The sequence below is a fragment of the Misgurnus anguillicaudatus genome, chromosome 1 (assembly GCF_027580225.2).
Source record: "Misgurnus anguillicaudatus chromosome 1, ASM2758022v2, whole genome shotgun sequence".
Lineage (NCBI taxonomy): Eukaryota > Metazoa > Chordata > Actinopteri > Cypriniformes > Cobitidae > Misgurnus > Misgurnus anguillicaudatus.
This window is the reverse complement of record NC_073337.2, coordinates 28,250,729-28,263,822: the sequence shown is the minus strand read 5'-3', so window position 1 is coordinate 28,263,822 and position 13,094 is coordinate 28,250,729. Positions and strand designations below refer to the sequence as shown.

Genomic DNA, 13,094 nt, shown 5'->3' with positions numbered 1-13,094 from the left:
TTGTATTTTCTCTATTAAGAATTAAAATACAAAGAGCTCCTGTTTGTTTTTTATTGCATTTACAAGGTTCTTGATATTTATTTGAATACATTTTATCTGAAGTATTTTTTTATTTTAAATACATTTTGATGTCAATCTCTTGTTATGAGCTGTTCTGTGTTTTAGTAATCTGAGATCTTTGCCCAGATTTTGTAGTGCTAAGATAAATATCTATCTCTATATTAAATCTCTTCTGTCTGTATTTTTGTTATATTCTGTTTCATTAACCTCTGAGATCTCTGTGCAGGTTACTTTGACCACAGACTGATGAACGGTCCTGATATCTGCTCTGGTCGAGTTGAAGTTCGATACCTTAATGAGTGGGGAACAGTTTGTGATGCATGCTGGGATATGAGAGCTGCCAATGTTCTCTGTAGAGAGCTGAATTGTGGGATTGCTGTGTCTGTTGTGGGAGTGGACTGGTTTGGAGAGGGATCTGGTGAAATCTGGGCTGATGTGTTTGATTGTCAGGGGAATGAAACAAAACTCTCAGAATGTTCAATCTCTTCATGGAGTCGAGCTGAATCCTCTCATAAACAAGATGTTGGAGTCATTTGTTCTAGTGAGTGAACTTCACTCTGTCATTAACATGAAGTTACTGTAGTGTGATCGTAATCAATCTGAAAATGTCAAATCCTTTCTCCAGATTCCTCTCTGTCTCTTCATGATGGTCGAGTGAGGTTGTCTGGAGAGAGAGAGTGTGAGGGTGAGGTGGAAGTTTACATTCATCAGGTTTGGAGGAGAGTTCTGCTGGACTCCTGGAGTCTCACTGAATCCTCTGTGGTCTGCAGACAGCTGGGCTGTGGCTCTGTGCTGAACTTCACTAACTCCTCTTCATCCAGTGATGAACACAGTTATGAGTGTGTGATGGGCTTCCAGTGCTCTGGGACTGAAGATCATCTGAGGAACTGCAGATCTCCACAAACTCTCAACTGCAGCGCAACACAACAGCTGAAAATCACCTGCCAAAGTGAGCATAACTGACCGTATTCATCATTTGTCAGTAGTCAATACTGTATTTGTACAAGCATTGTTTTCTCCTTGTATATTTGAACTCACAGGTCAGAGGTCCATCAGGTTGGTGGGTTCTGGTGGAGATTGTGCAGGGAGGCTGGAGGTTTTTCACAAAGGCTCATGGGGTACAGTGTGTGATGACTTCTGGGATATTAAAGATGCTCATGTGGTGTGTAGACAGCTGCAGTGTGGAGTGGCTCTCAGTAATCAACCAGTATCAGCCTGGTTTGGTCCTGGTTCTGGACCCATATGGCTGGATGATGTGAACTGTGAGGGGAATGAGACGTCACTGTGGAGCTGCTCTTCACGGGTCTGGGGAGATCATGACTGTAAACACAAGGAGGATGTAGGAGTCGTGTGCTCAGGTAAACAGAAAGCTGTATTTACTGTATGAAGTGATTGTGGTTAAATATATTTAAATGTTTTGATCAGATACATTCATTGTAAAATGTTTAATTAGCAAATTTAAAGTACTGACTGTGATTGTTGTAAGTTGTCTTTTCAATCTAGAGTTTAAAGAGTTCAGGTTAACTGAAGGCTGTAAAGGGAATGTGGAGGTTTTCTACAATGGATCCTGGGGTAATGTTTGCTACAATCAGATGAACAGAGACACAGCGAGTCTGATCTGTCAAGAGCTGAACTGTGGAAGATCTGCCAGTGAACCCGTTTCTTCAGATGGACTGAGGTCTCAGAATTGGTTGGATTACTTTAATTGTCGATCACATGACTTCACTATCTGGCAGTGTCCATCTTCACCTTGGGGACAGAATTACTATAGTAGAGATGAAGTGGCCAACATTATCTGCTCTGGTGAGATAAAATTAAAATAACAGTCTTATGATATTTCTAAGTATTTTGGGTACAGTTTGTATGTATTATCTAAAGGGTTTTTAAGAGTACATTGCTGAAATTTAAAAAAATATATATATTTGACATTTTCTCATTGATAGATATATTATGTGAATATATTTATTAATGATTTCAGAGACAATGATTAATGAAGTTCCTCGGAGTCATCTGTCATGTTCTACCTCACCATCTCCTCATCAGAGACAATGTTCAAGTATGTTTATACAGGGCTGTTGAATGCTTTATTTTGATTGGCTGAGAAATGTTCCATGGATGTTGATTATTTTTCTGTAACCGCACACCTAACCTGTCAAAATGTCTTAAAAAAAGGCACCAGAGCAATGTTTGTGGTGACCAAGGTATAAGTGGAATAACTGACTTCGCGTTGTGCCACATTACCAGCTTAGGTGTGCATTATTTTTAAATAATTTAACGACCCGTTGTCAATTATTCCTTACATATAAAACAATTACATCTGTATAAAATTGTATAAAGACATGTTCCATCTATGTGTACTCAACATTTAAATCACAGTTTGTGTTTGAGTGTGTTGTTGTAAATGTTGTTTGATGTGTGTGATGTAGATCATCTTCCTCTCAGACTGAGTGGAGGGAAGGGTTTGTGTTCGGGGAGACTGGAGGTTTATCATAACTCTGTGTGGGGTTCAGTCTGTGATGATCTGTGGGACATCAGAGATGCTCAGGTGGTCTGCAGGCAGCTGGGTTGTGGAGCAGCATTGAGTGTTGATGGGAATGAAGCGTTTGGTGCTGGTGAAGGTGTTGTGTGGATGAACAGAGTCGAGTGCAGAGGGACTGAGATTCACCTGTGGGACTGTCCTCATGTCCTGAAAAATCACACTGACTGCTCACACAAAGAACAAGTTAGACTCATCTGTGCAAGTGAGAGAGAAACACTAAGAGATCAATTCATTATCATTTCAGCACTTTCTTTAATATGTGTGTTTTATTTTACAGACTTGTCAGTGTCTACAACTCCTGCCACAACAACATCAGCTTCTCCTTCAGTTTCTCAGACAAACAGGAGATCAGTGACTCCTCCACAAACTCCTCCTCTCTTCAATCCTCCAGTGGTTGTGATTGTACTGGGAGTTTTGCTCTTACTGCTCTTAGTGCCGCTGCTGATACTGATTCAACACAACAGAGAGATGAGGAGAGGTACAGAGATCCACACATCACATACAAGTACACATCTGACATATTGAACTACATCAACATCAATCTTACTACACTCTTGTTCAGTGTATCATCAGTCATGTGTTGTGTTTGTGTGTCTACACTCACAGCTCTCTCTAAGAGGAGACACAGGACTCAGACTGAAGCAGTTTATGAAGAGATTGATCACAGACACACAAACACACACAAACACTTCACTCAGAGAGGTGAGACTTCTGTCTTATTCAATCAAATCAGATGTAGAAATATTAAAGTCAGTCTGATGTTTGTGAGTTGAGCTGATGTTCGTCTATTATTAGTCCTGTTAAAACTCCGGCTTCAAACCACACAATTCCTCCACAGAGCTGTGTGTGTGTGTGTGTGTGTGTGTGTGTGTGTGTGTTATTATTTTTTGGAGGTTAATGGGGAGGGGGGTTCATATGCTTGTAAGTTTATATGCAGGTGTGTGTGTGTGTGTGCGCTTCTTCCTGTCTGTTTGTCTTGAATCCGGTGAGAGATGAGTTCATGTCAGGATACAGGTGCGTGTTTGCAGAATGAAGTTAACTTATATTTTTAATGTCTAAATAATGTTTTAATATAAATCTAGATAAAATAGCTTGATGTGATATTTTTGTGCTCTGTGATGTAAATGTAGGTTCAGGTTGTTTGTAATGATCAACATGTTTCTGAATCTTCTGCTTCACTTTAACAGCGAGTCTCATCTCTGAAGAACAGCATTCTGGATATGAAGATGCTGATGAGCTTCTCTCAGGTTAGAGGACTGAAATCAATATTTAGGATTTGAAGCAAATTAAGACAAATTATTTGATAATTTTTGACAAACTTGACAAATATACACATTACAATTCACAACACTAAAGTTTCTGAATCTCTTATCTTTATAGCAAAAGACTACAAGATTGAATATTATGATGATGTCTCTAATGGCAGTGACCTGAAAGGTTTGTGACTTTATTGACTGATCAGACTTCATGGTGTCATAATGTACAGACAGATATTTTGTATTTTGTTTCAAACATGTTATGTGTTGATGTAGAAGAGATGGTGAATAAAGTCCCAGCAGAATATTATGATGATGTCATCACTGATGGACTAAAAGCAGACAGTGAGACAGGTGCACTTCTGTTATTCTGTATTAAGATGAAATATAAGATCTGTACATGAAGAGAAAATATACTTTATATGTCTATGAGTGTGATGACGTGTGTCTCATGTTATATTTGTAGAAGACACACTTGAGAAGTATGATGATGTCATCATCACCACAGGACAAAACTCTGATCTTCTAAAGGGTGATTTTACTTCATTTCTAGTCTGTTTTTGTAACGTAACATCTATTTAAAGTGACGCTCAGTACAGATAAATGTAAGTTTACTGACTCTTTGTCATTCTGATGCGATTTGTTGTTTATCTCTTATGTATGTGAACACAACAGAGAGTTATGATGATGTCATCATCAATGGACAGAACTTTAAAGGTGTAATAGGTGAGTTACACAGAAGTGCACATTTATCAAGCAGTACATCTAAGTTTCTTATTTATGTCTATTATAGCATTAATCCAGTTATTGTGACTTTATCAGCTGTTATCAGTTAGTGTCAGAAAGAGAAATGTGTCTATGACATGAGACATGATGTATTACAAATCACAATATGAGTTGTTTGTCATGTGACTTCATCAGAGAGAGTTCAGGAGGAGTATGATGATGTGAAGAATGACAGTGAAGATGTGACAAACCTGTTAGGTAGATTATTAACCTCTAGATCTCATTTAAAGATGTATATTATAATATATTTGATCTTTATATATTATCTATTTAAATAGTTCAGTTTAAAAGCTTCATACAATTAATAAAAGAATATGAATGTGCTTTTGTTTTACACAACAGATTATGATGATGTGGGGGAGGAGCCAAACAAAGTGGGAGGGACTGTGTGACTCAATAATCACACCCTGTGCCGTCCTCGATATGTCTACTTTATATCTTGACAGCCAGCTAAACTTTTTCCCAACCCCATGACTCTGAAGCTTGATTTAATTCCACAGGTTTAATGGAGTTACAAGGAAAATAGTAAAACTGCAACACACAAAAAAGCAATGACAAATTACCCAAAAATAAAAGCAAATTGCACAATAACTGTTGTTTTTCCGTTTGTACTCATTTTAAAACTAAAAAGAGATACATATGAAAATACTAAACGAAGTACTAAAATAAATACTAACGTGAACTACATTCACGACATTATAACATCTTTACCGTGCAGCTCGTTAACAAATAAACACGTGAGAGCTAGCGTATACGTAATTCACGCACTTTCAAAACATCCTCAGATTACACTTTACACACGTAAATTATCATCAAAAACAACATAATACTTCCGGAATAATGTCACAAAACAAATGATACATACCGACGATGCTACGTCAGACATGAGAAGAGGATAGACAAGAAAGAAGCACCGTGAATGTAACGCACTAGAGGAGAACTGCGGGAACGCAAATGAAAGCATGAGAGATTACTTCTCAACTACGGATCACGCAATAGGACAAAAAGAACAGCGCGATCTTAAAATGACCATGGTTCATGACCTAAATATAAACAAAAGGAAATGCATATTCCTAGAACATTTTAGAATGAAGAAATGCTGAGTAAAGGAAGCATGTTTATATTCTGAAACTAAACTATGCTTATTTATATTTTTCTTGTTTCTATTCTTATTGTTAAGAACAGAACACTCCCCGTCTGACGTGGACACACGTCACCCAACAGTCCATGCACAGTTTTTTTTTTTTTTTAAACAGTCCATTTACTAAACAGTCCATTTACTGTGCCTCTGGAGGCAGAAGGAGAACAATTTCATTGACTGGCCTGAGAAAGAGGCTAGACCCTCCTGGTTTGATAATCTTTACCTCAACCTGGCGTACTTTTCCATCCTTGCTAGGGAAGGCCTGAGTAATCAGTCCAAGAGGCCATTCATTCCTAGGTGCTTGAATGTTCTTAAGGAGAACAACGCTTCCAGGCTGAATGTTTGGCTGAGTGGACTGCCATTTCTTGCGGGCCTGCAGTGTTGGGAGGAATTGTTTCCTCCAACGGTCCCAGAAGGTGTTGGAGAGCTGCTGAACCTGCCTCCACTGGGACTTGTAGAGGTCTGAAACTCCAAACTCACCAGCAGGAGCAGGCACACTGTTTGTCTTTTGTGTGAGAAGAGCAGCTGGCGTGAGAACAAACGAGTCATCAGGGTCCATAGTCACTGGAACAAGTGGCCTGGCGTTGATGATCGCTGCGACTTCTGCCATGAAAGTCACTAGCACCTCGTGGGTGAGCTTGTCTTTCAGCTGGAGAAACATTGCATCCAGAATCCTTCTTGCCAGCCCTATCATTCTCTCCCATGATCCACCCCAATGGGATGCATGTGGGGGATTAAAAGACCAGATGCAACCCTTGTCTGAGAGAAAAGTCTTTACGGCAGTGCTGTCAATGTTTGAGGTTATCTTCAGTTCCTTACAGGCACCAATAAAGTTCGTGCCGCGGTCGGAACGAATGTTTTTGACCGGCCCACGCACTGAAAGGAAACGCCGTAGCGCGTTGATGAAGCTAGATGTGTCGAGGGATTCTATGACTTCAATGTGCACAGCTCTTATGCTCATGCACGTAAAAATCACTGCCCACCTTTTACTTTGAGCGCAGCCGCCTCTGGTTTTCCGCGAGGAGACAATCCATGGGCCGAACACATCAAGACCTACATTAGAGAATGGAGGATCTGTTGAAAGACGATCAGCTGGCATATTAGCCATTTTCTGGATACCGAGAGGAGCTCTGAGCCTTCTGCATGTTATACAGTGGTGAATGATGCTGCTTACTTTTTTCTTTCCTCCAACTATCCAAAGGCCAGCAGAACGGACTGCCCCTTCAGTGAAGTGACGGCCTTGATGCTGGACTTGTTTGTGGTGGTGTTTGATAAGCAAAGTGGCGATGTGATGCTGGCCAGGAATAATAAGAGGAGTCTTTTCACCCTGATCAACACTTGAATAATGAAGCCGGCCTCCAACTCTGAGAAAGCCAAGTGTGTCAATGAACGGATCCAGATTTCTGAGAGGGCTTGTTTTTGGCATCCTTTCATGTTTTTGAATGCACTTTATCTCTTGGCTGTAGACTTCCTTTTGAACTGCTTGGATGATTACAGCTGACGCTTTCTCAGATTCCTCAACTGTAAATTCAGCTTTGCAGTAATGCCAGCCTTTGCATGCTGTGTTCTCTCTGTGAGCTGTCTTGAAATGACAAACTATGTGAATGAGGCGAGTGAATGCACGAGTTAATGACTTCCAGGTAGAGAACTTTGCAAAGCGTTGTGAATCCAGTTGCTGGTTTGAGGCTGCAGTGCTTAAGGCAGACACCAGGGGGCGGATTTCTGGGTCTGAGCTTGGGTCCACAAGGTCATAAGTGCTCTCAGAAATGCTGGGCTCTGGCTTGGAGAGAAATTTGGGCCCACTTAACCAGTTGGTGTGTTTCAATTGGCTAGCAGGGACGGAACGTGTTGCGTGATCTGCAGGGTTCATGTCTGTAGGCACGTAACGCCACTGGTCTGGACGGCATGATCTTCGGATGCGTAACACTCGGTTGCTGACATAGACATAAAAGCGCCTAGTCTCATTGCAAATATAGCCCAGGACTACTTTACTGTCCGAGTAGTAGGTTACAGCATCAAGCTGTAGATCTAGTTCTGTTGAGACCAGGTCTGCTAACTCAACAGCAAGCACTGCAGCGCAGAGTTCAAGTCTTGGCACTGTGTGTTCAGGGCGGGGGGCCAGCTTGGCTTTCCCCATTACAAATCCAATCTGGTTGTTGCCATTACTGTCTGTCACTTTTAGATAGCACACAGCACCGATAGCTTTGACTGACGCATCACAGAACACACACAGTTCTCTTCTTACCGCTGCTGATGGTGAGGCTTCTGTGTAGCACCTTGGAATGGAAAGCTTGGCAAGCTCAGACAGAGAGGCTCTCCATGACGTCCAGGCATCTTTCATTGCAGGAGGTAAGGGTGCGTCCCAGTCACCGTTCTCCGTCGTGAGCTCTCGCAGGATAGCCTTGCCTTGGACTGTGACGGGCGCAACGAATCCTAGCGGGTCATAGAGACTATTGATCGTGGACAGGACACCCCGCCGTGTGTAGGGCTTGATTTCACTTGAGACATTAAAAAGGAAACAGTCTGTCTTGAGATTCCAATCAAGCCCGAGGCTGCGCTGCAATGGCAGTGCGTCTGCATCGAGGTCAAGGTCTTTGAGGTCACTCGCGTGGTCACTGGATGGAAAGGAGTCCATGACCTCTTTGTTGTTCGCTGCAATCTTGTGAAGTCTCAGATTTGATTTAGAGAGCACATCCTGTGTCCTTTTTAACAGGCTGATAGCAGCTTGAGCAGTGGGCAGGGACTTCAGCCCATCATCGACATAGAAGTCATGCAACACAAAGTGCTGCACATCTGGGTCGACATGGAATTCGTTTCCTTGGACAGACTTGTGTAGACCATGAATAGCCACTGCTGGTGACGGGCTATTGCCAAAGACGTGGACATTCATGCGGTAATCCACGATGGCTTTTGAGAGGTCGTTGTTCTCGAACCAAAGAAAACGTAAGAAGTTACGGTCCTTTTCTCTTACCCGGAAGCAATAGAACATCTGTTCTATGTCGGCTGTGACTGCGATGGCCTCTCTTCTGAACCGCATCAGCACTCCCAGTAGTGTGTTATTGAGGTCAGGTCCAGTTAACAACACGTTGTTGAGTGATACGCCATTGTATTGGGCGCTGGAATCGAACACCACACGGATTTTCTTAGGCTTTTTCGGATGATACACCCCAAATGTTGGTAAGTACCACCTTTCTTCATCCGAGCTGAGAGGGGGGGCCAACTCTGCATGACCGTTCCGAAACATGTTGTCCATGAAGGAGAGAAAGTGGTCTCTCATCTCAGGCTTTTTATCAAAGTTACGTTTCAGAGACATGAGACGCCTCAGCGCCTGTTGTCTGTTGTCTGGGAGCCGTGGACGTGGGTTCTTAAAGGGTAATGGAGCCACCCAACTGTTATTTGAGTCTTTTTGCAGTCCCTCATCCATTATCTCCATGAACTTTGTATCTTGAATGGAGGGAGCCACCTGGTTGTCGTCCTTGTTCCGCCTGAACACTGTGCATCCAAGGTGGTCGGTTTCGCAGATAGGCTGGTCCGCAAGATATGCTGAGGGATCACTGGTGGCTTGGGTGTCACTGAACCTCTCCTTCACATGGAACACATTGGGGCATGCATTAAAGAGAGTGGGTCGTTGCCGCTCTGTAATGTTTGTGTGGAACGTGCTAATTGTCAGTGGCCTGTGAACATTACCTAGGCATACATTTCCAACAATGACCCACCCCAGGTCTAACTTCTGTGCGTAAGGCAGGTTGTGAGGGCCATTCACCTGTTTGCGGACTTTGTGCACTCTGATAATGTCCCGTCCTAAGAGAAGCATGATAGGGGCTTGCGGATCAATGTCTGGGATGAGGTGTGCAACTGACCTTAGATGAACGTGATGAAGAGCTACTTCGGGGGTTGGTATCTCCTCTCTGTTGTTCGGTATGTCGTTACATTCTATGAGGCTTGGCAATGGGATGCGAACAGCTCCATCTAGAGACTCCACCTCATAGCCACTGGCCCTTCTCCCTGCTGATTGCTTCACTCCAGCGCATGTTCTCAGTGTGTAAGGAGCACTTGGGCTTTGGTCATGGAACATTTCGAAGAACTGTGAGCGAACCAGTGACCTATTGCTTTGCTCGTCCATAACTGCATACAACGTCATGGCTTTTTCTCTGTGGCCAGCTGGGAACACCTTAACAAGGCATATTTTCGAGCAGGAGCGATCTGTGAGTTCACCTCCGCAGACTTTTGTGCATTTGTTGGTGACCTGAGACTGCGCTGAAGCTTCATCTCCCTCCCCGCCGTGCTCAGAAGCAGGGCCAGCTTCCTGCTGCCAGGGCGCGGGACCAGGGTGGAGCGCGGTGTTGTGCCTGTTGCTTTTACATTCGAAACACTGGACATTGAGTTTGCAGTTCTTTGCTATGTGAGACGAGGAAGACAGACATTTAAAGCACACGTTGTTTTCTTTGAGGAGTGTTTTGCGCTCGTCAATGGGCTTCTCTCTGAACGCCCGGCACTTCCGAAGAGGGTGTGGCTTTTTATGTAACAAACACAGTTTTTCGCTGCCGTCAGGTTTTGTTGGAGACTCACCCGTGTCAAATGTGGCTCTGGGTGATACCTCTGTCTTGTGGACGGCGACCTCCCGTTGCCTGTTCGGCTTCCACGCTATCCTCTCTGTCCTGGGGGCTATGTCTGTATTGGTGCTGAGGCTAAAGCTTGGATCATTGGCAATACGAGCCTGCTGGATGACAAAATCGACAAAGAAGCAAAAGGGAGGATAGTTCACCTGGTTTTGATGCTTGTATGCTGCACCAGCTACCACCCACTTTTCCTGTAGACGAAACGGGAGTTTCTGTACGATCGGGTTGACACCTCTTGCTGTGTCAAGGAAAGCCAGGCCTGGTAAGTCCCCTTCAGCCTTAGCGGCCTGCAGTTCCATTAGTAGATCACCCAGCTTTGTCAGCTTAGGTCCATCTCGGTTTATTATTTTTGGAAAACTGTCAATGCGTTTGAACAGAGCATTTTCTACTGCTTCAGCTGAGCCATACGTAAGGTCTAGTCTTTCCCATGCCATGGCAAGTCCTGCTTCTGGCCGATTAACATGTATTGCTCTTATCTGCTCAATATGTTCTGCTGACTCCTTTCCAAGCCACTTTAACAGAAGATCCATCTCCTCACTCGGCTCCAGGTTAAGGCCTCTGACGGCAGTCAAAAAGGAACGCTTCCATGCTCTGTAATTTTGGGGTTTGTCATTGAATTGAAGCAGGCCTGTAGCCACAAGCTCACGGCGAGCTAGATACCTGACAAAGTCATTTACGTGTGAGCCGCCATCATTTATGTATGAGCTGCAGTCATAGAAATCTGTCCGTATGGCATGTTGTGCGGAAGGAGGCTGGATGTCGTGATTTTGTTTTCTAAAGTGGTGTGTAGGAGAAGCATGCTCACCACTGGACTTGATGTGAGATAGACGAACGTCTTCAGGAGTCCTGTTAAATGGCTTGTGACTGCCCTCGTATGTGCTGATGTAAGGCTGCTGTGAGGTGAGATGATGAGAAGCAGTATTGTTCTGTTGCGGATAGAAGGGACTGGATTCAGGCTTTAGTGGTGGAGGTGACACGTTGTGGTTAGTGACCGACTCTCTCTTTGCTGATGCGTCACCGTTTTCACATGACTTAAGTTCTGAATCCCTTTCTTTTAGTTGATCAAGCACATACTGCTTTGTACGTTGTGAGGCTTCTAAAGGAACAGAGTCTTTGTTCAGGTCACAACTATGTTTCTCACTCTTTACATCAGCAGCTGCTTCGAATGCCTCTGCTTCAGCAATGGCTGCTGCAGTCTCTTTTTTATGTTTTAGCATTTCTATAGACACTTCCAACTTAGCTTGTTGTAGCCTCAGATTTGCTTCCTCTTCAGCATAGCATAGGCGTGCCTTTGCTGCCTCAGCCTTCGCTCTTGCTCTGACTGCTGCAGACCCCACTGATGATGAACTGGATCTCACTGAACAACATGCTTGTGAGCGTGTCCTTATTGATGCACTGTATGGGTTCTCTTGTGCTGCTATATTTCCATGCAGACTCTGTTCTGCAGCGTGTAGCTCTGTGGCGTGCGTTGCTGCAGTAGCACTTGGCTGTAGAGTATGGTCTGTTGACCGTCCCCTGGATGCGTGAGAAGACATGTTTGGCTAGCTTCCAACTTGATATCTTTCACCTCGCTTGCTTGATAGACGTCGTTTTACTGTGCCGTCCTCGATATGTCTACTTTATATCTTGACAGCCAGCTAAACTTTTTCCCAACCCCATGACTCTGAAGCTTGATTTAATTCCACAGGTTTAATGGAGTTACAAGGAAAATAGTAAAACTGCAACACACAAAAAAGCAATGACAAATTACCCAAAAATAAAAGCAAATTGCACAATAACTGTTGTTTTTCCGTTTGTACTCATTTTAAAACTAAAAAGAGATACATATGAAAATACTAAACGAAGTACTAAAATAAATACTAACGTGAACTACATTCACGACATTATAACATCTTTACCGTGCAGCTCGTTAACAAATAAACACGTGAGAGCTAGCGTATACGTAATTCACGCACTTTCAAAACATCCTCAGATTACACTTTACACACGTAAATTATCATCAAAAACAACATAATACTTCCGGAATAATGTCACAAAACAAATGATACATACCGACGATGCTACGTCAGACATGAGAAGAGGATAGACAAGAAAGAAGCACCGTGAATGTAACGCACTAGAGGAGAACTGCGGGAACGCAAATGAAAGCATGAGAGATTACTTCTCAACTACGGATCACGCAATAGGACAAAAAGAACAGCGCGATCTTAAAATGACCATGGTTCATGACCTAAATATAAACAAAAGGAAATGCATATTCCTAGAACATTTTAGAATGAAGAAATGCTGAGTAAAGGAAGCATGTTTATATTCTGAAACTAAACTATGCTTATTTATATTTTTCTTGTTTCTATTCTTATTGTTAAGAACAGAACACACCCACTGTCTCATGTCATGAAATCATATTACAACTTACAATCATATAAGTGATAGTAATAGTTTTGCTACTAAAACTACAGTGTCTAATGTTTTATTAATATTTCAAATAGTTTTTTATTGAATATAACATGCTTTGCTTTTATAGAAAAGGTAGAAATGTACTTTATTTTTATGGCTGGTTGGACAAGAGTATAAATAAAATATCAGAGAGCATCATACTGTACAATGTGGTTTTATTTAAACGGCCATCTAAACAGCACAGTTTCTTGTGTGAAGGTGCACAGTGCCGGCCTGAGCCTCTTCGGGGCCCTAAG

At 42.7% G+C, this 13,094-nt stretch overlaps 2 protein-coding genes across 2 annotated transcripts in view; one reads left to right on the top strand and one right to left on the bottom strand.

The window, feature by feature from the left end:
- LOC129432121 (scavenger receptor cysteine-rich type 1 protein M160-like) overlaps positions 1-5,033 on the top strand; it is a 33,860-nt gene extending 28,827 nt beyond the window's left edge. The window contains 15 exon segments of the mRNA XM_073869950.1: positions 287-601; positions 686-1,009; positions 1,101-1,418; positions 1,564-1,939; positions 2,106-2,116; positions 2,487-2,801; positions 2,877-3,077; positions 3,206-3,301; positions 3,787-3,846; positions 3,980-4,036; positions 4,132-4,209; positions 4,322-4,387; positions 4,531-4,581; positions 4,777-4,839; positions 4,984-5,033. Coding sequence (XP_073726051.1) covers positions 287-601; positions 686-1,009; positions 1,101-1,418; positions 1,564-1,939; positions 2,106-2,116; positions 2,487-2,801; positions 2,877-3,077; positions 3,206-3,301; positions 3,787-3,846; positions 3,980-4,036; positions 4,132-4,209; positions 4,322-4,387; positions 4,531-4,581; positions 4,777-4,839; positions 4,984-5,033 — 2,381 coding nt within the window.
- Positions 5,034-5,918: 885 nt separating this feature from the next.
- On the bottom strand, positions 5,919-12,770 carry LOC141365391 (uncharacterized). Its single transcript, XM_073869897.1, has 2 exons — positions 12,454-12,770; positions 5,919-12,119 (listed from the first exon to the last, which is right to left on the bottom strand). Exon 2 carries the CDS (start codon positions 11,934-11,936, stop codon positions 5,919-5,921), a length of 6,018 nt encoding a protein of 2,005 aa, XP_073725998.1. The 5' UTR covers positions 11,937-12,119; positions 12,454-12,770.
- Between the last annotated feature and the right edge of the window lie 324 nt (positions 12,771-13,094).

Bases quoted from the DNA above. Each gene is read 5' to 3' on its own strand.
- LOC141365391 (XM_073869897.1), bottom strand. From the start codon at position 11,936: ATGTCTTCTCACGCATCCAGGGGACGGTCAACAGACCATACTCTACAG.